We start from the raw sequence: 24,742 nt of genomic DNA, 5'->3' as shown, positions 1-24,742 counted from the left end.
AAGAATCAGATTTATTTTAAAATGTCCTGATACATTAAACATTAAGGAATGTAAGAGGGTGTACTTTGTTTTTCACAAGATTGTGTAATGTCTCTATGTGCTTTGGTCCTAGACAGTTTTCTCTTGAAAAAGAGATCTGAGACTCACTGAGACAACCTATTTAAATAAAGGTTTAATAGTGATAACAGTAAAAATAATAATATCGTTACAATAATAAAATAAATGTAGTTTTTCATCTAGAGTAACTGAAAATAGGTGTGTCACAACCTAAAACGCACACAGGCTGTATTGTCCAGAAATCTGGCAACTATGACCTACAGCACTGAATATTACCTTTAAAACTTCAAGAAAATGCAAGTTTCTAACCAAAACCATTCTCAATAAAAAAAATTCAAATTGTAAAAGCCAGATTTGATATTTAAGTCCTTAAATAATAAAGGCAGACCATAATATGCAGCTGTAGCAGGGATCACTGTCTGTCCTACATTTGAGCAGTGCACGTCTTATAAATAAAACTGTTCTCTCAGGTAAGCCCACCTAGCGGGCAGCAGTGTCGGCGGAGCTGCGAGGATGCTGAGAGAGATGCTCTGATCTTCCAGCTCTCCCCCGTGAGTGCGCTCGCGCGCGGCGGTGCAGAGATGCGCATGTGACGACGAAAACGAAGACGCAGTTTCTCTCTTTCACACTCTGCCACCAAGGCACACAGAAGATCTCCCCCCTCAGTGGACATTTGCACATCGATCAGATCTGCATACACCAAGTCTGCTCGGATTTAACCTCGCGGAGGTAAGGCTGTGTGTGTGCGTGCCTGTTCGTGTGTGTGTGTGTGTGTGTGTGATGACGAAAGAGAGGTTGGCTTATTATCTCTCACAAGACCCCAGACAGCTGGGTAGGTCCTCCCACCGGTGTCTGGCTATTTATACGATTTGAAACGCTGCCGTGGGTCGTGATAACTGGACGAGACCGGGAGATACTGACACACATCACAGCTCGGTAAGAGATCCTGTTACTGAGTGATGCGGGTGGCCGCATGTGTATGTTTGACCTAAATTATGCAATAATGGTGTAATAGCGGCTGTAGCATGTGCTCGTTGAGATTCAGTGGACGCAGGCTTCCCGGAGTCAGCGGTGTAGTGGAAGATATAAGGCTGCTGGTCCATGAGGATGGTGTTTGCGATCGGGTACCAGACTGCTGCATCATTCTTTCCATCCTTTAGCGCGTGCTGCAGCATCATCCCCGGATACCGTGTATAACCAGCCCGGCCCTGTTTTGAATTTAATCTAATTTTCTTAAGTGAGATGCAGACTGGTCCGTGCAAAATGATCTCAAGTTGCAAAGAGGAGGGTGTAGTTAAACCTGCTGTGAGACGTAGTGTACACATAAGGGTTTATACACACTAATATTTCTTAGCATGCTTTTCATTCCATTCCTGTGAAGCTGTAAAGGCTTAACACAAAGTTTCAGTTGTTTGTGGTAGGTAGCTAACAGTACATCGTGCACCATGTTCTAGAAAAGTATGGTGCGTCCTACACGCTGGCAAACGCGCACACGTAGGCGCGTACACGGGCTGGAAGAGAGTAAAACAAACCCCAAAAGGATGAAGCGCACTAACACCTGGGGCGTATTATTATTATCGTCACGTTTAAACTATGGATGTTGGTCTGTTCTGTGTTAAGGACTTGTGCTGTCGAAGTTTCACTGAACTTAAAACGGCGTTTTTGGATTATCCGAACTGGGGTTTTTTGTTTGTTTGTTTGTTTGTTTTTGCGCACTGAATGACATTATATCTGATCACAAAGATACAGTAAATGCAGCCCACAGATCTAGCTCCATGATTTGCTCATGATGCATCATGTGCTGCTGTGGCATCATGTAGAAATTATAGAGCACAGGTGCTCTGTGAGCCCTTGGAAGAGGCTTTTTACATTTTTTTTGTCCAGTTTTATTTGTTATCTGTTGATAAAATCAAACATAAATCCACTGTGGGATAACATAAGCACTGGTTTGTGCGTGAAATTTCAAACAAAAGAAAACAACTGCACACACGGGTGTTTTTGTTTTGTCAGATCAACCAGAGGCCTGAACAGTATCAGTCTGCCAACTGGGGGCATGGATACGGTATGCAATGTGTGGAATCCCGTTGCTTTTATTGAAGAGGGTAAATAAGCCGACAACCAAAGACAACTGGTTGGTCTATAGACACAGGTCAGACAGGGGGGAGGGAGAGAGGGGGAGACTGGACTTGAGTCAGATTGTATGGGCGGCGGGGAGTTTTAAGGGACATGTGCCAGACTTTTGGGATGTACAAAGGCAGTGTGGGCGCTGTTTTGGTTGGTATGAAAGTGGGGCAAGTGGGCACTGGTTTGCTGTAGCCGTTGGGTAATGTTTTGGCGGGAGTGAGCGTGAGTGTGTATATTGGGGTGGAGGTGGGGGGGCTATGAGAGGAGCGGGTGTTCTGATGATTTGATCTGTCAGCATGCCAGGACCACATTCTCATCCTGCTGCCATTGAAAGGGGCGGTAAAGACATAAACAGGCCCAGTGGGATTAGGGCCCACTCGGAGGAGTGATCAGGGGGGATTTGCTGCCCGGCGGGCACACAATGGCACTGTCGCGTAACACACAAACACACAGTACACATGCTCAACGGCTACATTTCACAACAGACCCAGGCCTACATAAATCTGATTAGAAGTCCCTTTTGTCTGGAAAGCAGTGCCGGGGTTAACAGAGGCTAGCTCTGCCCCGGGCCATGTGCGGTAGGACGTGGGGTTTGTGGACACGGCGGGACGGCAATGAGAAAAACTGGGGGCATGCTGTGTTGTGGCGGGGTGTTTCCACGTGTGTGAAGCCCCAGACAGACAGGGAGGGCCATAGCTGTGCGTGAAAGCACAATAACAGGATGAATAAAGCCCCCCCCCCCCCCCCCAGTGTGTGTTTCTGAGTCAGCTGATGATGGTCGACGGAGACAGGATCTAAGCTAACATAAGACAACAACAACTCTGACAGACAAAAAGACAGTATGCTGGTTTGAACCTGTTCAAATAATTTGACCCAGAAGCATGGAAACAGTGGGACAAAGAACAAATGAGGCTCTGCTTTTAGTTCACTACTGAATGGACGCAGCTACAGAAATTTCTAGAACTTTCTTCACATTTCTGTTATTCCTGTCCTCCTCAGTGCCGGCTCTGGCCCAGGCTGCAGCCATGCCTCTCCTGGAAGAGACCACTCTGCCACAAGAGCACCCACCCACCGTCCCTGTGGTCATCATAGGTAAACTTTTTGCCTGACCTTTCACTGGTTTAACATAACTAATACATCCTTCAATCATGCACACATTTTAAGGCACAAATCAATAGTTGGGAAAATCAGGACAAGATGCTCTTCACAGAAGACAAAAAAGAGAATAGGGAGGTCCTGTGTGAGGATCATTCCTTTTTTGTAAACGCAGCAAGATGAAAAACTCAAGCAATATAGTTGTTTTTTGTATGATAAGTATTGCTGGAGCTTTAACCTCTTCACATGTACTTTGAACCACTGAGTAGGCACAATAAGAAAGGTTTTGTGGCCAGTTCATCTATTTCTGTGTCATGTGCACCTTCTTCCATAAACATCAAGATGTTCATTGCAGGTTTGAAAACTGCTTAAAAAGCACACATTTCAACCTAACATGTATTATACATCACCTTGTGCCTCTTTGCAATGCTATCCTGTAATTTCCCAAATGTGGATTTATGTTTAGGCAACGGGCCATCGGGTATTTGTTTGTCCTACCTGCTGAGTGGATACAAGCCGTACTTAGACCCAGCAACTGTCCACCCAAACCCAATATTATACAGGAAACTACAGGACACCAAGCATCTACCCATTACCGAACAGGTAAAAAAACAAAGCAACTACCAATCCTTGCTTATTTAAAAATGGCCAAAGTCAGTCTGGTACCTCATAGGCATGACTTTCCTCATTTATATATTTATTTTTTTACAGGATCTGGAATATCTGAGTGAAGGTCTTGAGGGGAGGTCAAGTAATCCGGTGGCTGTGCTTTTCGACACACTCCTGCATCCTAATGCTGACTTTGGCTACAAATTCCCTTCTGTCCTTCAGTGGAGGAGGGACAAGCAGCAACACATCCCACATCTGGTTCTGGGCAGGGGAACACCTGGGGGTGCTTGGCATGTAAGTAACAAACTTTGATCTTGATTTAAAGTCAGCCATTTTGTTTTCACCTGTATAATCTATGGCGTTCCCTCTCTCATCGCTTCAGGCAATGGAAGGCTCCATGCTGACTATTAGTCTTGGCATCTGGATGGAGCTCCCCGGGGTCAACTACAAAGACTTGACCAACGGGAAACGCAGGTAATGACAGAGGAGAAGGTTTACAGCAACGATATGGCTCAAGCTTCAGTTCGGTTCTGTACTATTGCTCCTCTTTGTCTCTGTTGTTGCTCTAGGGATGTAACCAGTGACAGAGCCACACCAGAGGAGATCTCATCCTATTACTGTAACTATGTAAAGCTAAAGGGTCTTCAAAAGAACTTTGTTGACAACACCTACGTGACCTCCATCCAGAAACTCTACCGGGGGCATGAGGGAAAAGGTCTTGAAAACGGTCACACTCATCAAGGAGATGGAGGGGTGGGAGATGGAGTGAATGAGAGCTTTGAGGGAAATGGAAAAGTGTGCGTAATGAGTGGAGGAGGGGGGGCTCTCTGGGAAGTAAGGGGATACCAGCAGGTGCAGAACGACACTCACGTCCCTTTCTGCCTGTTTGCTGAAAATGTAGTCCTGGCCACCGGTGCTTCCGACTCACCAGTTCGACTGGGTGTAGAGGGGGAGGATCTGCCTTTTGTGTCCCACAGTATCTCAGACCTAGGCTTGGCAGTTAGCCAGAGGAAACTGGATAAGAACTCCGATCCCGTTCTAATCGTGGGTGCTGGTTTAAGCGCTGCCGATGCAGTTCTGTGTGCTTGCAACAGCAACATTCGAGTGTTGCATGTTTTTCGCAAGAGAATCGACGACTCAGACCTCATCTTTAAGCAGCTTCCCAAGACACTGTACCCAGAGTACCACAAAGTCTACAACATGATGTGCTCTCAGGCTTACACAAACGTGGCTCCCTCTTCTGTTTCTAACAGACCCCAGGCAGTTAGTATTGCCTCTTCAGTATGTGCCAAGATGTGCCCAAAGCCTCAGCTTGCTGCGGGTAATGTGGCTGGTAACGCTAGTATCAACCTGTTTCCTGACTACACCAGTTTCCCCGAACACTGTGTGGTGTCCTTCCAGTCTGACATGAAGTGTTTGCTGCAGGGAAACAACTCCCTCAAGGCATTCAAGATCTCCATGGTCCTGGTTCTGATTGGGACCAACCCAGACTTATTTTTCTTGAAGGGGCAAGGCCAGTACCTGGGTCAGGATCCAACAAGACCCATCTCCTGCAAGCAAAATCCAATAGATATCGACCCCTACACTTTCGAGTGCACCAAGGAGCCAGGTCTGTTTGCCATGGGGCCACTGGTGGGTGACAACTTTGTTCGCTTTTTGAAGGGTGGCGCGTTAGGCATCGCCTCCTGTCTGCTGAAGAGACTCAAGAAGAAAGGGAAGCTCATCAGCAACGGAGGAAACAACATAATGTGAAAACACGATGAGGAAAAGAGTTTGACACGTTGATCTTAGGGCACACATTTCAAACCCTTTTACCATGATATAAAAGGTGAGGAGAAACTTTTAATATATTTTCTTCATTAATGCAGTGTTTTCTCATCAAAGCTAAAGCATTTTTACAACTTTTTAAGACCAAAAAAAGACAATGGTTGTACTTTAATTTGTTTCTAACGAAACAAAAGACAACTTTCAAGAGTCTTTTCTGACTTCATGTGAAGTCCCCATATGTCCAAGCTACTGTGTGCCAACGTTTTCTAGTCAGTCTGTAACCTCATAACTGAACAGGACCTTACACTCATCAGGGTTATTTATTCATTCACCATGTGTCTTCAATTCATCTACTAACAATGCTTAACTCGATGTTGTATCATGCTTTAAATCTTTTTTTAGCTTAGCTTGTAGGGAAAACTAAAAAATAAAGGACACTTGTTAATTCCCATCCAACTTACTGATGTAAGTGATGGTTTTGTGGTCCGACTTACAAAACCTACAAACTGGAATTCAGCCACAAGTAGTGTTTGTTCTATGACATGCTGTAACCCAACAGTTTCATGGCTACAGTCACACTAGGGAAAATAGAAATGTATTGCAACTATCTGCAATGAACTTGCAATTGTGTTGCCTTTGAGATGGTTGCTTTGAAAATGGGGACCAGGTCTGCAACTACTCGCAATCAGCTGGTGTGTTCAAAGCAACTTTGTGAGTGACCGAGCCAATCTGGGATCAGTTTGGGTCAAGAAGGAAATCATGCGCAATTTGTTTGTGATAATACAGAGATAAACTGTGAAAAATCGGTGAAAGTCTCAAATCTGTTGCCACTAAAATATTTATTCTCATTCTGGATGGTGGTGCCACCCAGAATGAGAATCTGTTGGGGCTTTGGAGGTGTCGGCATCATATCAGGGCTCTCCAAATTATCCAATGCAGGGTGTGAAATATGGGGAAAAAACCTGAGGGGAGTGTTTTGGGGGTTTGTTCAATGAAAAATAATCCAGGAACCACCTATTTACTCTGAACCCTGTCAGAGTATTTATTATTTATTATACCTGTCAATGTAATTTAGTGAATTCAGAACTTAAAACACCACATGGCAACCTGCGCAGCCACCTTGCTAGAAGTTTAGTATGTTCAACGCTCAGCCTCTGGGTCTCCACTTGGTTGCTGACAGAAAAATAATTAAACCCAATCACCAGTGACCACAGATCTTTCCTTGTTGTAATGAGGTTGCCATCATATTTTTACTCTAGTGTGACTGAGGCTTCAGAAGTCCTAATGTTCCTGATTGTTGAGCCTGCTACGGGAGTTTCTGCTTTTAGCTGCTATTGCAGGTAGTTGGAGCTATAGTCTGATAAATTTGACCTGTTGCTTCAGTTATACTGCTTCTCCAAGGTTTTCTATGCAAATAATTTAAAGTAGATCTGAATGTATTCTTGCACATCCACTGCTAATTTTACTGTTTGGACTCAAATATCATGGAAAAACTTAGGTTTATTAAAAGCTCATTCTGGTGTTTCACATTTTTCTCCTTTTTAAGTATTGTCAAAGTCAGTGTGTGAAACACCTCAGCCAAAAACTAACATTATTTTTGTTTAGATGCACGCTTCCTATCTTTACTCAGAGAATTATTTAAGAAAACATTCACTGAATAGGAAAAAAAAAAAGAAACACCAGTATGAGTCTTTAACTTTACCCTTGAAAATAAATGGCAATTATATATTATTAATTCAAATCTCGCTAAAAGAGTAATGAGTCTCGCCTTGATAATGTATTTATTCAAATACCAGAATTACAATACTTACTGCACTTTTAAAAAATAAATCTGGGCAGAATAAACACTAGCTTACCCTAATCTAAAGCCATATGGAGCTAAAGAGCTTTAAAACAGCAGAATACACACTTTTACAGTTATACCATCCAGTATTTCTTATTTAAAAATTTAATCCATTTGCATTTATGTAATTTGATGATGGTGTTTTAAAGGGCTAAAAAGCCTACTACATAATCTCATATCAGGATTTAATACTGAGCTATCATTATATTAATTTAATAGATTTTTACTAATGGTGTGAAACATGATCCACCAAACAGGTCAAATATTCACTGCCGTTTTCCTAAATTGTATTGACACGTAGAGCTATACTGCTAAAAGCTCTACTTTTATACATGTCCACATGGTACAATCAAACAGTTGCACATATTTCAATTTTAATTTTAATTTATACAGCGCCAAATTACGACAAAAGTCACCTCAAGGCTTTATATTGTAAGGTAGACCCTACAATAGAGAAAAACCCAAGAACCATATGACCCCCTATGAGCAAGCACTTTGGCGACAGTGGGAAGGAAAAACTCCCTTTTAACAGGAAGAAACCAGCAGAACCAGGCTCAGGGAGGGGCGGCCATCTGCCGTGACCAGTTGGGGTGGGCTCATAAGCAACAACAACAACAACAAAATAAAGATCTCTCCTTCAAGATCCTCTTCTTGCACATCTCCAGGGCGCTGTTTTTAAATATTTTCTTGAGAGTCCAAAGTCTGTGATTTCACGAAGCTTCAAAATCTCTGTTTAAACCAACTTCACTCATGTCTGAGTACAATCCTGCAGATGTCACTGTAGAGTCCATAGTTTCCAAGCTCAGAAGTAGAGCATCAGGTGAGGAGTGAGACCCGAACCATGCAAACCCGAACCCCAAGTTTTTGTCAGAAAGAAGAAGATTATTTACAAAAACTAAAAATTATTTATTAACAAAATTGACACCGCTACAAAGCGACCTAAAAATAACGTCAAACTGACAGCAGCCCAGCGGTGCACAGGAAGTTAACCCTGAAGGGGGATAGACCAAATTTAAGTCAAGCAAGCATTTTGAGTTTTACAAGCGCAGTCCTAGAACTTTTTGATTGCACCTCATGTCTGCCCATTTACCATTACACTATCACAGTAGACAGCCATGACTGTTTTGTTAAGTGCCAAATAAGAGAAAGGTTATTAAAAAGTGACCATAGCAATCAATTTTTAATTCCTGTTTTTAATTTAATCCCTGTCTGAATAATGTGCATGAATATTTTTTTTTTGCCGCTCACGCACAGCTCATGCTTTCTTTACTGTGATGTGATGTGCCCCCCTTCAGTACAAAATAAGTCAGTGTCGGGGGCAATGCATTACTAAATAAGATGTAACGTAGTCATATTACTTTTTCCACTAACAGAATAGCTTAAAGCAGTACTGTTTTGACACTCATATAACAGTTAACTAGTGAAAATGTTGATACTTGTGTTCCACCTGAGTTATACCCTTGAACTATTTTCATGTACTTGGACTACTGTTTTGATATAAATATTAAATATATGCATGCAGGCATGACCTTTTGCCTAGCAGCAGCTGCTGAGTTAACAGACAGTAAAGCTACGAGGACAGATGCGAGAAGAGTGAATTTAAGGACGACACAGGGGGCTGAATGACTCAAAAATGGAGATTACTGTCTTTACTTAAAGAGAAAAATATGAGGCTGTTACATCAGGGTAAGACACACCTGATCATAGCTTCTAAAGCAACAAGATTATTTATATTTTCTGTTCAGACTTGTACAGATTTCAAAAGGTAACTTAGGAATCAAAAACTTAAGCTATGTAACCTTATTATTTCAAATTGTGTTTGAAGGCAGTCTCCTGACAACTTTTGCCACACTGTAGCCCACTACAAAAAAAACAAACAACTTCTGTTATTGCACAATTCATGCTGAATGCCAAATTAACCCTTAACTTATAAGCCACACTATCTGTGATTATGTGGGGGCAGGTAGGATTTAGTTATCTGCACAGAAAGGCCAACAAATGCTTGGCACGAGGACTCTTTATCTGAACAGTCTCATATCTGGTAAAGTGCCTGCGAGGTCGGCTCTCTAGAGATCGCTCAAGAAACGGTAACACTTGAATCTCTCTGGAGTTTCTACTGTAGTTCTGCTAAAACCAGGGAACACATTGGGTCTTAAACTTCAAAGTGAAGGAAAAGCTGCTTTCAGCATGTAGAGTTTTGAAGCACTCTTGTACAACTGAAGCATTTTTAATGTTTTGTATGCCATGTTTTTTATTATTGACAAATAAAAACTGGAAAAAAAAAACTCAGAACATGCGACTATTTTTTTGGTTACATTTCCTCTGTCAGTGGCTTAATTAGACAAGCTAAAAAAAACAAAAAACAGAACAGGAACAGCAACCAAAACAATGACTTACAAATGAAATACAAACATAAAGAGATACATGAAGTTAGAGTCCTTCCACACAGGGCTGATACTTCCTGTACCTCTGAAATGAATCTCCTCTGGAGGATGTTGAAACGAAGGCATTTCATCTCCTCTTGCTTAGTTTGGTGGGGTTGTACCTAAAGACACACACACAAAAACACAATCTCAGTACGGGCTTTTAACATTCCTCATGCATCACTCCTCAATGTCCTAAGAGGCATTTTGAACAAACAATAAAAAACAGCCCAAATTAGCCCTGTAAAACGGGGACAATGTTTGAACAGCTCAAAGCAAACAAGCTCCCAATAAACCACGTCTGGAAACTTGGTTTAGACGTTGAAAAAAAAAAAGGTACTGGACTGTTTTCTTAGCAGCCGAGTCTGTTCCCTGACTACGCATGACTGACTGAGCATGACTCAGTGATCAAACAACTCAGCCTTGACACACACACACACACACAAAATCAATCTCAGACGGTCTCTTTTCTGCTTAGTCAAAGAAAGAAAAAAACCAGCGCCGGCTTACATCACCCGTTACCCAGGCAACGGTGGTGACGAAACAATCTCTAGGTTCTGACTGGTTAAGCTGGAGCTGCTGAAGCCCCGTATCCATAATTCTCGGCTAATTATGTCCTGTGCTCCTAAGTGTAGCAGCTGAGGCTTCGTAGAACCTTTGGAGTATTTTTACCTCCCAGGCTGTCATGGATGAGAGCAAACAGCTCTTCTATGAGAGACAGAGATGTGAAGGTTTCACTTGAATGACAACGGGGTCAACAATTACTGGGAAAGGATTTGGAGCTTTTTGTAGGAAGTATTATCCAGTGTGAATCCATTAAAGTACATTAAAGTAACAAGAGGTGCACAGGAGAGGCAACAACGAGAAAACCTCTAAAAAGCAACATCCAGGCATCCTCCTGGCATCATTTGGACCACCAGTTTGGGCACAAACATGCACATGAGTAGCTCCCTGGAGTTGAGTTGTGCTCGACTATAGACTGAAACAGGACTCTTCGTGGATAGTAAGACACAACAAAGAACATCGTTTTCAAGGAAACTTTTATCTTTCTAAGCAGATTTTAAAATGCATCACATGTTTTCTTGTGCCTTTACTGAAATTGTGTTTACTTGCTGTATCATTTGTTGGTTTGAAAATGCTTCTGAGGCAAGACAGCAGCACGAGGTAGTAAGCTGTTGGGAATTGCATTACCAAGCTTAGAAAGCATTTATAGGGACCATGGATGGAGTAAGGCAAATAACATTGTGAAGGATGTGAGGCATCCCCCCCGCCCCTTTAAACTACTACGATCTGCACGGCCCTGGGGATGGGCGTCCAGGTACACACCGGCTCACTCCTGTGGCTGTAGGGATGGGTACCGGTATCCGGTGCCATTCCGACATAAACGGTAGTAACCAGACCGTAAAGCAGTGCACATTTCGGTGCTTTTTCCCCCTGAGATGTCATACACTTTGAATTCTAGCCAATCATTTTACCTTTCCAAGGATAATAGGCGGGCCCAGGTACGTACGTTCTTTTAGAGCAGAGCTACAGATTAAAAATGCCCAAGGCAAAGCGGTCAAAAGTCTGGCTGTAGTTCACAGCAAAAGATGCAAACTCAGCAGCCTGCAACAAGTGCTTTAAGCTGATACTGTGATACTGTCAAAGGAGGTAACACCTTGAATCCGATGAAACACCTGGCGACGCATAGCGGGGGTTTTTTTAAAGCCAAGAAATGCGCCGTATTTGATAGCTTGCTGCGAGACCTCACACCGAGCACATCTACTGCGGGTGGGTTGCCTGTTATCGGACCCGGAGTTAGCAACATCCCCCAAAAACCCGAAGAGGAGAGTCCTGGCCCCTAGCCCTGCCAGTGTAGCAGAAATGATGACGTATGATGATGATGGCAGCAGCCGTTCTTCTCTGCGTGAGTAGCTTAATGTTGTTCGTGTGTAATTTATGTTGAGTAGGCTAACCACGTTATTACATTAATGCACGTAAGGTGAACTAGCAAACATCATCACAGCTACATGCGGCTGTCCTCTTATTTGATGGCAGATGCTCCCTTCACTCTGGCCAAAAAGGCTAAAATAACCAAAGAAAAAGAGGGAAACAGCTAAACATGAGAGGTTTTTGGACAAAGTTTGTGTTTTTTCCATTGTTTAAGCACTGCTTCCAGCCAAGAGTGATACCATATATGCCCTCTAGTTGCAGAAAAGGCTAAAATTGTTATCTTTTTACAAAAAAACAGCTAAACATGAGAGGTTTTTGGACAAAGTGTGTGTTCTCCATTCTTTAAGCACCGGTTCGAGCACCGTTTAAGCAACGGCACCGTTTCAAAAGTACTGGTTTGGTACTGGTATCGTACCAGCCATCCCTAGGTGGCTGCTTGTCGGGGCCTGGAGCCTGGGGCTCGCTCGGGCCCCTTCGGGGGTGGGGTGCCCTCGGCCTCTTGGCCTGGGGCTCGGTCACTCTGGCACAGCTGGCTGCCGGCGGAGCTCACGGGCACGTGACTGCAACCCCCCCTGGCTTCTGCTCCGCAGCTGCTGAGTGACCCCTCATCTGGGACTCTCCTCAGCTCTTTCTGGGACAGTGGCGCGGCTGCCCCTCCGTTGGTCTTCCTTGGTCTCTTGTGCTCTGAGGGCCTCTGGATGTCTGGAGCCTTGATCTCCTCCATACCTGCTTCATGCCCAGGAGGACGGGGCTGTGGCCCCCCACACCCTCTAGCAGATCATTACATGAAGGAACCTTTTAAATACAAGCGCGTCCATGCTCACAGGTGTACACACGGGTGCTCACACACACAAACTACACCCTTTTTGGCTCCTACCTCAAAGCACACTGTGTGCTGTCGATGTTACGTGCTGCACAATAATATTTAATATTTACTGTTATATTCACACAGATCATCGCGATGATGTTGTTTATTATATTGCTCTCTTTTTCTTTGCTTGTTTTCTCTTTTTTCTTTCTCAACAGGTGATCCAGGTGATTGATATATGTATTTTTTGTCTGTTTGTTTTGTTGGTTTTTGCTTTTTGCCCTTTATCACCGTCCCTCTTCCCTGCTCTTTTTCTTTCCCTCTCTCTTTCTCCCCTTTCTTTTCCCCAGTCAAGTCTGTCCCGTGTTCAGCAAATGAAAATAAAATAAACAATAAAAGCAAAGGTGAATCAAATAGACCAATACAGCAAGGCTGGGATGGTCCATTTGGTAAAGTAAATCCGTTGGGCATCTTTCTTTGCCTTTAGACAACAATTCTGATGGCAAAAGAGCCAAACAGGACAGGCAAAAAAAAAAAGTCAACACATTAGTGTTTGACTTGTTCTGAGTTTTACACGGGTTTCTCTTAGATCAGGTCCAAAGTTTGAGAACCCTGGTGAGCTGGCCTGTCCCTTTTGTTGTCAGACATCAGGTCACAAAAAACAAGCAAAGCTAACAATATACTAAATCTGTATGACAAACCGAAGAAGCGGCCAAAATAAAATTGTCAAAGCTGAATCGTGGCACAGAAGGCATAGATGCGTTTTAAGGACACTGTAAAGGAATAACAAGGCTACTTCATGTGGTCTCGTTACAGATTATTAGATCCCATTTCTCACCTAAAGAGATCATCTCCTATGGTCTCGTCCCTCCTGCTCTGTTGCTCCTCCTGAGACAGACAAAAATTCATTCAATTCAAAGTCATAAATCAAATAATAAACAAATAAGAGGGGCGACAGCACCTCAGCTGCATCTTTCAACCATTCATCCAGATCAGAGTTCTTGCCCCGGTTGTGAACCAGCAGATCAGATCCTCCAATAATGTGATGAAAGCCCTCCGAGCCCGGCACACGACTCTGTGTCACAGACAAAAACAAAAAAACAAAACCACAGATGTGGTCTTTGTCGGGTCTTAAAGTCAAATTAGAACATCTGATAAACTCAGAAAAACATCTTTAAAAATAAAGGAAATTTTATAAAAAAAAAGATTAACTGATTATGCAAAAATACTTAAAACAATTAAAAAACTTTTATTTTTAAACTTTCACTTCATATCTTGAAATGTGAGTTGTCTTTTTTTAACTTACCCAGGGGGTGACACGTATTGTTGGATGGAAAACTGAATTAACTGAATAATTTATTTAATGACTTATTTTACATTTGAAATGAGCCTCTGCTGTGTGTGTGTGTGTGTGTGTGTGTGTGTGTGTGTGTGTGTGTGTGTGTGTGTGTGTGTGTGAGAGAGTCATCACCGGCTGACCTTGCGGAAACATTTGAAGTTCTTTATGTGGCCATTGCCCTGCATCTGATTTTGCTTGGCTTTGGGAGGAGCTGCCACGGTGAGAGATTTAAACTCCACCAACAGCAGCTTCTTAGGAAGGTCTTCATCGATCTTTGACTCCTGCAACAACGCACTTCTGTCAGGCAGGCTTCTTTCTAAGACATTTATATGGTATCAAACAGCAGCTAAAACAGAAACACAGTGCTCAGGCTATATGCAGTATGGACCCTGACAAGCTTAGGCTAAACTACCAACGCCTGGATGACAGACAGCTTCAAATAAAGGCCATGCATGCTCCAATGCGATTTCTAAAATGCTGTAATATACCGAGTATTGCAATAAGATATTTTTATGATTTATCACCTCTTTTCAACAGCAAATTATTTCCTAAAAGTTCAACTTTATCAATATCTGGTTTATTCAATAAGATAAAGTTATCTCACTTCAGCATCACTGTCACTAAAACCAGCCATATCAATCTGCTGTCTGATTTTTACTCATGTGACTGGACCACTAGTTAGCTCTGAATTATTATTGTCCAGCTAAGTGTTGGGCATTTTTCAGTTTCAAGCCTCGATATTTGTTGGCCCTGCATCGATACAATATCACGATACTACATCGTATCAGGTTGTTTTTTACCCCACCCCTACCTGATAGGTCTTTGAGATTCATTAAATACACACTGTTAATATAGTCACATATATAAAGCGTAAAATATTTCTTCTACTAGAAATGAGCAAGAAAACTGAGCTTGGTCTTCAGGAGGAAAAGAGAACAACTCACTTGGACTTCCTGTTTGATCACAACTGGTTTCAGAGGGCTTTTAATCTCTTCTTTAGGCTGAGGAATATCTGCATTGAGTAGTTCTAAATCCTAAAAAAAAGAAGGTGGAAACTGAGAAATAATCATTCTCAAACATAGCTGGGTTATAGTTGGGTATACTGATGTAGTTTCAGTTTCAGCTTCAGTTGTCTGCAGACTGAATTACAGACAGTAAATCATCTTTCCTCACCTCAATGAAGGACACATCATCTTCTTCAAAAGGAATCACATCTTTACTCGTACTGGCTGATGACATTTCTTCTAGTTTACTCGACCCACGATTAGCCGTTGTGCAGTCAGCTGGGTCAGCTGGCTCTGTCTTAATACGGACAGCGTGCTGTTCAGATCGCTGGCTGTTCTTCTGCAAACTCGATTCTTTCTCCGAACCTGCCTGTGGCCTTTGATTGGTTATCCCATTTTTCTCTAGGTGGACACGTTGCCTCTTGCTCGAAGACTCCGCAGTATTTAAAACTTGTTTCTGTTTAGCTGAACTGTGCTCAGGTTTTGCTTGCTGGCCTTGATTAATTGAGGGTTGCTCATCAAAGCAGTCCATATCTTCAGACATAATGGACTCCAGTTCCTCCATCTGTATCACATCTTCCATCTCCTTCCTCTTTCTACTCTGTGGTTCCTCTGAGCGAGCCTCTGACCGTCCTGCGAACAAATCAGCTGCTGACCCGAGTGGAGTCTGGGACACAGTAGCAGGGCCTCTGTGTGTAAGTGGGGGGATTTCTTCAGACATGGCCGGGGTGTGTGGTGCCCGAGCAGTGACGGATGATGCTAGTGCAGGTCGCTTTGGCTCTGACGTGACAGCCGAGGGCTCGTCCTCCAAATGCCTGGATGAGAGGATAAATTAGAGAGAGATGGGCAGAAATAGATAATGTTTTTTTCTTTTATATATATATATATATATATATATATATATATATATATATTAGAGCTGGGCGATAGAACGATAACGATATGTATCGCGATATAACTTTTACTCGATAGAGAAATTAAGCTATCGTGATAGACCTCGCCGCTCTTGTCCTCTTAAAAAAAAAAAGGTCAGCCGATCCAAATTCAGTAGCGCAGAGCCGAACCAATCACAGCCGCAGCGTCACGTCGCGTGACTTGTTACGTACAGCACAAGTGCCAAGCCGCACGTGTGTTTGTTTGGGAAGCAGCCAGCGGGTAATGGAGCCAGCGCATAATGGAGGAAATGAGCGTGACCGAAGAGAAAACAGATGATGGTTCCAATGCCGGAGAGATTGTCGAACGGAAGAGCCATAGAAGTTCCGTAGTGTGAAGGTATTTCGGCTATTTCAAGTCTGACAAAAAACAGAGTAGCGTGCACTGTAAATTGTGCCGAAAGCAAGTCTGGAAATACAATAAACTGGTGCATGCGTCACACTGTGCGCCACGTTATTGTTTCGGTGAAATGAATTTCTACAATACTGTTAATTCTACTCTGCAGTGTTTAAATGCTTACATATACACACAGTTACTGTCCCTCCACACATACGACTCGGTTCTGCTTCTATGCCCCAGCTTTGTTTACTTTTTCCCACCGAGGCTTCTAGACTTCTGATTGGCCAACATTTCTGCACGGTTAGGAATCTAGCGCCACCTGCTGCTTTGGCATGTTCATAGCAGCGTTTTCCTTCATTTCTGCCTTTATGTGTGGACGGGATTATTTTTCAAAACGAAAACAGAAAATCTCAGTTTTCAAAAACACCCGTGTACGTGTGGACGTAGCCTCAGTCTCTGACTGGAAGCGCTAATTCGTCATTCGGCTTTTGTCAGACTAAAGTAACTGTTACAACTGTTTGAAAAGCTCAGCTATACAACAAGGAGAGATTGAGAATTTCCTTTTAGTTCTCAGTTTATTTGATATTGACAAAAGTTAGTCAGTTTTGTCTGTTCTTCTGTAAAACAAACTAAGATTTATTTTTAGAATTAATACTTTATTTCTAAGTGGAATTGACAATTTAGTCTGTTTCATTTGTTCTATTTTGAAACTTAAACGCTTTAGCGGCTGCCTTTTGTGTAGTTTGCAATATTTGCCTTTATTTAGCTGAAAAAGTCTCATGTTCCTTAAGTACATCTACCCTGTTGAACTTATTATGGGAAATAAATATTTAAAAACAAGCTGCTGATTATTTCACATTTTACTTGTGAGCAACGGCACATTTAAATCTTACAAATATAGTTATTTGGCTTATATCGTGATAGATATCGTTATCGCCTGAAATGAAAAAAACATATCGTGATATGAAAAAATCTCATATCGCCCAGCTCTAATTAATATATATATATATATATATATATATATATATATATATATGAAAAATATTCCTTTCATGTGGTACTACTTCCTCTTTATTTCAGTATATCAGAGATTAGTTTGCAAAGATCTGAAGTGTCATAATTTGAGGTCCCATGAGAGAAAACTGTCACACATTTGTCTTCAAAACTTAAAAAAAAAAAAAAATCTAAACAGTGTGATTTCCTGCTGTGGGTTTTCTTTTTCAATCCTAAACACAGATTTACCTTTTCTTGCTGGCTGGCTGAAAGAAAGTGGTCAGAGTCGACTGTTTCTGTGGAGAAGCTTGTGAAGAGATTTTTGGTTTCTGAGGAGACTTCTTCGGAGGGAAAGTCTTGGTGCCACTGTTAGTCTTAGGAGTTGATGGCTGTGGTCTGATGTCAAAACTGTCTTCACCTGAAACAGAAAAACACTCATTTTTAAAAATAAAGATATTAGCAGAACAGGTATTAGGCTGGAACATGCATAGCTGTTGACAAGGTAGATGACTGACCTTGAGGTCAAGGGCGCCATGTTTTAAACTCGTCTGAGATTTTTAGTAATTTCAAAATCCTATATCGTGTTGTTCTCGAGTTATCGTATTCATGGCACCCACAACAAAACCCTATACCTACATTTTTTATGGCCAAGGAGTAAAAATCCAGCACGGGTGCTGGATTAGTCCTCTGTTAAGCTCAGACAATGTAAGAAAACTATCAATCGCTGTATTTCTGATTCACTCATGCAGCTACCTGCTAGCTTGGATTCAGACTTCTTCTTCTGTGATTCTGCGTTTGCTGCAGTGGTGAGCGACGAGCTCATTGTTTCATCCACAATACACTGAGTGGTCGTTTTCTGAGCCACGAGGCTGATTACACGGAGCTGACTGGCATACTGGTGCGGCTTCTTCTCAGGCGTCTCCCCTACCGACGTCACCCCGGTGACCTCAGAAACCCGCATCCTGAAAACGCAAAAAAGTGAACTGAAACACCTCAGATGAAGAAGACGACTAAGGCAACGTTTTTGACGGGGACATCATGGTGTCTGTAAGTGCTTGTCTGAACCTCTGTGATGTCTCTGTGTTCGCTGCATACGCCGTGATGTCCTGCGATGCTGCAGGTAACACGGTCTCATCCACAGCTACGCTCTGTGACAGCGAGGCGCTTGGGATTCTGGGTGTCACTTTTGGTACAGAGTCTAAGACACAAAAAAGAAACAAAGCAATCCAAGGAAACGTATAAGAAAACAAATAAATATAGAAACTCTTGTGTGTTTTTTTTTGTTTGGTCAGCCACCTGAGTCTGAGCTTGAGGGATTGCAGTATTTTTCACAGGAAGCATAGATGGCAGCCAGACCGATTTCAGACTCTGTGATGACTCGAAGGCCTTTTCTGTGCCAGTGTTAAAAGGAGAAAGATTCAGAAATAATTCAGTCAACACAAACAAATGATCAACACCCTGCAGAACAAAGGGAGTGTGAACCTTTCAACGATGCTCTTCACAGAGTTTGCCCACTCTGTTGCGGAGGGAGACAGCAGAGTCTGGGAGGCACCTGTTGTAAAATCGACCACACAGCTCTGCGGAGACTCCAGCAGGTCACGAGGCAGGCTGCCCTCCTCCAGCAGCTGACTCCTGCCACCTCCAAAACTCACTGCCACACGAAGGCGCTTCAGCTGGAAACAGCACAGTAGAGCCGCATATTAACACACATACACAAATAAACTACAGATAAACATAGAAACATCAGTTTAGCAAGGATGCCCCTCATGCCAAACTCTTGAGTGAATATCTGCCCAGAGATTGCTTTTGGCTCCTTTGAATTTCACCTTCACTTCCTTTGCCTCCTCAGACAAAAGCTCTTTTTGCCTGGTGAAGTTTCCATAGTTATTTCAATTGTTCCAGCATCCAGCACTTCAGCTACCTGGGGAAAGTTACCCAGAGCTACAGAGAAAACAAAAGCACTGTTTTCTGCTTTCATTGTGTGCGCATGCCTTCAGTTTCCTGTGAGATTTCATCCCTGCTGCACAGCAAAGCAGATAAGCAGACAATCTAAATATGATCGGTGTCATATTTATTTACATTCTAATGATAATTTGAAGCCAAAAAGTTAGCTATGCAAAGCATGGATGCAACGTAGGTTGTATAAAGTTAACAAAAATATCACATCACAGTTAGCAGAGTGTGCACCTCAAAAGAAAAACATGCAAAAAAGATAAAAAGATGAATCCATTAGGTCTTTAACCTCATTCATCTCACATAAGAGAAAAGGCCAAACAGCAGAGATAAGTTTATGTCCCTGATGAGGTTTTATAATGTGAAAATGCCCTGCGGTGCACCAGAACTCACCTCATCTGCACAGTCAGGTGTTTTTATTTATTTATCCATATACGATTTATCACAATGGGACTTAACCATAAATGCCACACAAGAAGTACTGAAGTATGCGCTAATGTCTTTGTTAAATATTAGGATGGATGGATCCATGCTTTCTTGTTATTTACACCAAATTCTGGTGCCTAAATGCAGTGAGCTTCTGCAATGTTATTGTCTGATTAGATGTTTTTGTTAAAGAGTAGTTGAATAAGTGTATCTAATAAAGTGGCAGGTGAGTGTATATTGTGATTAGATCAAAAAAAGGTGACTAACCTGTTTGGCGCTGAGGAAAATAAAGGTCCGTCCACTGTAAAGCTGTTTGCGAAGTGGAACCGCTCCAAGATTAACATCGTCTTTATTCAAGCTGGGCTCATCGATCTCAGGAATGAAGCTTAAAAAACACAGAGAGAAGACGGCGTTGAGCTCCGCTTCAGCGTTGCCGTGTATCCATGGGAATGGTTTGTACTGTACCTCTCGGCTTTAGGAGGCGGTAACTTCTGCTGAACAGCTCTGCTGAGCTCTGAGAAGAACTCTGGCTTCACGATGGGACAGCAGCACAGCAGAGCAGAAATGGTCTAATTAAGAAAAAAAACAAAAACAAAAAAGTAACGAACAAACATGCCACAGGAGCTAGCGATGGTACAAAGTCGGGTCCTGACCTTAATGGTAACTTTAACAGAAGACATAACCAGGTGGGTGCAGTCCTGAGACCAGCTGCTGACCAGCTTTCCACCCAAAGCTAGCACGGCCTGAGAGAGCGACGCTTGGCCATCGTTGTCCAAACACGATGAACACACGACTGGCTGCAGATGAACCACACTAACACAAAGAGGACACGGTGATTGAGATACAACCAACCACAATCAGAACGTTTTATTAATCCAAGAGAAAATAACGAGGTCACTGTTGCGCCAAGACAGTAAGAACAGCAACAAACAAGTACAAATAATAAATAATATGACAAAACAGCTCTCATAATAGTATAGCTAACCAAAGTTGTAACTGAGCTTGTTATTTTTTGTATGCATGCGCAGATAAAACAATCCTTTTAGAATTCATACAACTATACATTCATACAACTATACAACTCATACATGAGTTGTATAGTTGTATGAATTCTAAACTATACAACTCATGTATGAGTTGTATAGTTTTAATGTTTTATTTGGGAACAGAATGGTGTGTATGTGTAAGTTTGGTGATGGAGTTTTTATTATAATAATAATAATAATGGATTGGATTTATATAGCGCTTTTCAAGGCACCCAAAGCGCTTTACAATACCACTATTCATTCACTCTCACATTCATACACTGGTGGAGGCAGCTACAGTTGTAGCCACAGCTGCCCTGGGGCAGACTGACAGAAGCGAGGCTGCCATATCGCGCCATCGGCCCCTCTGGCCAACACCAGTAGGCAAGTAGGGTAAAGTGTCTTGCCCAAGGACACAACGACCAGGACAGAGAGCCCAGGGATCGAACCGGCGACCTTCCGGTTACAGATGCGATTCCCAACCCCCTGAGCCACGGTCGCCCCATTATGAATGAATGATGAATTTTTATGAATTATTATGTCTATTTTTTTATGTTTAAGGACAACAGATGGAAATTAGCCTTTGGCTATAATCTGGCATGTTTACATTCATGCAATTTTTTTTTTACATTTATGTTCATTAACATCCACTGTCCTAAATGAATAAATAAATTAGCTTTTGTAAAAGTTCTCAAAAAGTTGATTCTGTTCATCTGGATGTAGCATTTTCAGTGGGGGAAACGTTTCATCACTCATCCAATTGACCTCTTCAGTCTCAGCTGACTGCAGGTTTCCCCAACCTTATAAACAGTACATTGCACAATGACTGAAACTAGCACCACTGAATGAATAATGGGCTGGGAGGTCAGTTCCTTGATCATTAATATGCAAATTCTCATGACCATGAAACATTTCTCCCACTGAAAACACTACGTCCAGAACAGAATCAACCTTTTGGGATTTACTTACCTGGATGATCAAGCATGCATTAAGACATTGTGTAAAAATTCAAGAAATATAACCATATCTCTTCTGCATACCTGAATTTGCTTTGAAAAACCCCAAAAGTCACTAAATCCCCTGATTTCAGGTTCACCGGTGTTGTAATCTGTTGGTTGTTGACAAATGTACCATACTTGGAGGTGTCTTTCAGAGTCAGCGTCTAAAAAGCAGAATACATGAGAGCAATCATCACATGTTCAATGTCTTTACTGAAGATCGGTCTCAGTATTGCTATCAGCGTTCATCATCTGACCAAATGTGTTGACTATGAGCCAGACTCCATCACTTTGCTGATTAGATATTAATGTGAAATAATTAATGCATTCTTGAATTATGAATAAAACCCTTTTTGGGAGGTCACGGTGACATCCAAGGGAGATAAAATGGCACAGAAGTTAAACTGTAATGAAAGTCAAGCTTTAATAGACATTTTTATCATTTTAGATAAAATTTAATTTTATGTTTTATAGTCCAGCAGGTTTATGAATGTATCAATAAAAGGCATCAAGTAAACAGAAAGAGAAAGAAACAAATTCAGAAGCTTCTTAAGGCAAGCAACAAGAAACCACACAGATCTGGCAAGCCAAACAATCCATATTTGGCAGCTGATAAATACTGTGGGAGCTCCACGCGAGTCTCAGAAGAACAAAACAATGTGTGAGCATGTAGCAGTTTTTTAAAATTGCAATTAAAATGACATCATATGTGTTTTATTTTGCAAGTGCATCACTCAGCACAGCTTGCATAGCTTTTGGTAAAAACCAAATGGAGAATTTCTTAGACTGCACAACAATTACAGCTGAGTGGTGGCATGATTTACTACATTCAGGCCTAGTAATGTAGGAGTAGCGCAGCAGCACCACCTTCTGCACCAAAGTGTCATCATGCAGGCAAATATTTCACTGGTGCTTCAAGGAATACCAAGAGGATTTTTACTGATGTTCTGGTAAACCAGGAAAAAGACAAAAAAAGTCACTAAAATGTCTTTGCTTCCTTAACATTACATATAATAAATATGTCTCAGCACAAGCTGGATTAAAGTTTAGGAATAGGCCCTAAGGATAGATTTAAAACAGGCTGGTAAAGCAGCAGATCTGACACAACGGGGTAAACTCTGAGAAACATTTGAACCCCTGGATTTGGGCTTCGTTAAATGCCTCTAAAAGCATGATGTGAAGGAGGGTGTTCACTTAAGTATTTAAAAACAAGTAATTAAATCTTAAAATCTATCAGAAAAATAACTGATAGTGTGTTCTTCCCAGTTGAAATGCAAGCTGCAGCATTTTGAAACAGCTGCAAAACTGCAATGGAAAACATTAAGACCAGCATCTACATTAGTCTAGCCTTGATCAAATAAAAGCATGCAAGATTTAAAGATTAAAGCTTGTTGTCATAGCAGTAGCAGGGTTTGTGTTGTTACACCGCAAACAATGAGTAAAAGGGAGTAAAAAATGCACATTTAAAGCCCAGGACAGCACAGCTGTATTTGATTGCAACAGATTTCACTTGTGTACCTAATAAAGTTACCACTGAGTGTGTATAAACTGCATATAAACACTACAACTGTTTGTTCTCTGTTCATACCACCTGATCCTTTCCCTGCCTTGTCTCACCTGCTCTGTAGCACTTAGGTGAGCGTGAGCCCTGCTGATAGACTGGTCACTCGGAAGAAGAATGTCACAATTCTTTCGGCCCACCACGTACGCTTTACCCGAGAGGAGATAGCAGGCCCCAGCTGTGAGTGACAGACGGCAGGTTAGTGATTTTCTTATCTTTTCTTCAACTTAAAAGTTATCCCCTTTTGAAGTTTTGCATCCAGGAATTTTTTAAGAAAATTGTACATTTTATCTTGTAACAAACAAAACGTTATCGCAAAATGATCCACATTCTTTATATCTTTGATATTTGTTTTCTGGGTAAAATCAAAATTCCCAGAACAAACCTGTTTTTTGTTTTGTTTTGTTTTGGGTTTTTTGTATAAATAACTGAGGGTCATGTGATAGAGCACATGACTGACAAAGCAGCGATTAAATCCTCTTCTACCTACAGGTTACCTGTGGTGTAAGAAGTTGTGCTCCTACTGTAAATCAATCCATACATAAATCGTATTAATTACATATTCAGGTCATTAATTAGAAAAAAGGTTTGAGTTTTTGACTTTGACTGCTGGAAACATTTAAATTCAGATCATTTGACGTCTTGTTTATAGTTGCTACCATTAATTTCAACTTCCCATAAGCTCATTTAGAACCAAAGCATCATGCTTAGATAACACATTAACCTGTTTAGCAACATTAAATTAACACAGAGTATAAACACATGACAGCACAGCAAACATGCAGCCTAACGGGCTGCTAACCAGACAGATGCCTCCTGTGTGAACCATGCTTTAAATGCTTTAATCTAGTGTTTCTCAGATAGCTGCTAACTCCACCATCAAGGTGCTAACTTTGCCCGGCCTGCAGCGTCATAAATAAAGCTTCTATAAAACGCCGTCATGACACGAAATGTTACCTGTAGGCTGCTGCTGGGGCGTCAGTATCCACATTATACTGCCCTCTGTTGCTTTGGCATATATTAAAACTAGCCGCAACTCAGAAATAAAGCAATGTTTTCAGCAAACAGTTAAGAACAACTATTAACTCGCCGGACCGCTTCACCCGCGCCACTGTGTCGTCATAACTATGCGCCGCGCTTTCAAAATAAAAGTTCGAAAACTGCGTTTCACTCTCGAAAACTTTAAACACTATCTGATAAAAATTTAGAATAAAAGAAAAAAAAATTAGCTGTGCATATATACAGAGAGTGTCTCGTCTTGACCCACAGTGATCATAGAAGCACAAATATAATGACTCCCATTAGCTGTTTCTACACCACAACCATACCGTACCTTAGAAAATTAGGAATTTGAATCAATAAATAAATTAAATATAAAATGCTGGAATAAGTGTGGAAATAACCATTGCGATCCTTTATATTTTCAAAACACTGACCTCTCTTCAGTTGCCGACTTTTGCTCTAAATACCAGTTAGAAAGCTAGAGAAGCCATTGTGCAGTTTATAAACACTA

At 41.7% G+C, this 24,742-nt stretch overlaps 2 protein-coding genes across 3 annotated transcripts; one reads left to right on the top strand and one right to left on the bottom strand.

The window, feature by feature from the left end:
• Positions 1-428: 428 nt before the first annotated feature.
• Positions 429-9,655, top strand: osgin2 (oxidative stress induced growth inhibitor family member 2). Of its 2 annotated transcripts, none has more exons than XM_085292108.1 (6): positions 429-786; positions 3,181-3,273; positions 3,743-3,879; positions 3,988-4,179; positions 4,268-4,359; positions 4,455-9,655. In XM_085292108.1, the coding sequence occupies exons 2-6, from the start codon at positions 3,207-3,209 to the stop codon at positions 5,635-5,637; spliced, it is 1,671 nt and encodes a 556-aa protein (XP_085148234.1). In that variant the 5' UTR covers positions 429-786; positions 3,181-3,206; the 3' UTR covers positions 5,638-9,655. The 2 variants fall into 2 exon arrangements, with proteins under 2 accessions (XP_085148234.1, XP_085148235.1); XM_085292109.1 differs by lacking the exon at positions 429-786 and adding an exon at positions 880-993.
• A 64-nt stretch (positions 9,656-9,719) lies between these two features.
• nbn (nibrin) lies at positions 9,720-24,551 on the bottom strand. The gene is made up of 17 exons (XM_085292107.1): positions 24,187-24,551; positions 23,286-23,407; positions 21,711-21,832; positions 20,299-20,458; positions 20,111-20,214; positions 19,913-20,030; positions 18,749-18,939; positions 18,563-18,657; positions 18,332-18,464; positions 18,020-18,228; positions 17,516-17,684; positions 15,171-15,816; positions 14,942-15,031; positions 14,138-14,278; positions 13,620-13,733; positions 13,497-13,546; positions 9,720-10,040 (listed from the first exon to the last, which is right to left on the bottom strand). The coding sequence occupies exons 1-17, from the start codon at positions 24,218-24,220 to the stop codon at positions 10,007-10,009; spliced, it is 2,532 nt and encodes an 843-aa protein (XP_085148233.1). The 5' UTR covers positions 24,221-24,551; the 3' UTR covers positions 9,720-10,006.
• Positions 24,552-24,742: the final 191 nt, after the last annotated feature.

This window comes from Mchenga conophoros, linkage group LG11, assembly GCF_057382185.1.
Source record: "Mchenga conophoros isolate Kocher_MC1m ecotype Shallow Benthic linkage group LG11, M_conophoros_male_GT1.1, whole genome shotgun sequence".
Lineage (NCBI taxonomy): Eukaryota > Metazoa > Chordata > Actinopteri > Cichliformes > Cichlidae > Mchenga > Mchenga conophoros.
This window is presented reverse-complemented; position numbering and strand designations above follow the sequence as displayed.

Excerpts from the sequence above, each read along its gene's own strand:
- nbn (XM_085292107.1), bottom strand. The coding sequence starts at position 24,220 with ATGTGGATACTGACGCCCCAGCAGCAGCCTACAG. Across the intron at positions 20,031-20,110 it reads CCGCCTCCTAAAGCCGAGAG|CTTCATTCCTGAGATCGATG; the intron begins GTACAGTACAAA and ends GTGTTTTTTAAG. Across the intron at positions 18,940-19,912 it reads TTTTCCTCAGCGCCAAACAG|CTGAAGCGCCTTCGTGTGGC; the intron begins GTTAGTCACCTT and ends TGCTGTTTCCAG.
- osgin2 (XM_085292108.1), top strand. The coding sequence starts at position 3,207 with ATGCCTCTCCTGGAAGAGACCACTCTGCCACAAGAGCACCCACCCACC. Across the intron at positions 3,274-3,742 it reads CGTCCCTGTGGTCATCATAG|GCAACGGGCCATCGGGTATT; the intron begins GTAAACTTTTTG and ends ATTTATGTTTAG. Across the intron at positions 4,360-4,454 it reads TTGACCAACGGGAAACGCAG|GGATGTAACCAGTGACAGAG; the intron begins GTAATGACAGAG and ends TTGTTGCTCTAG.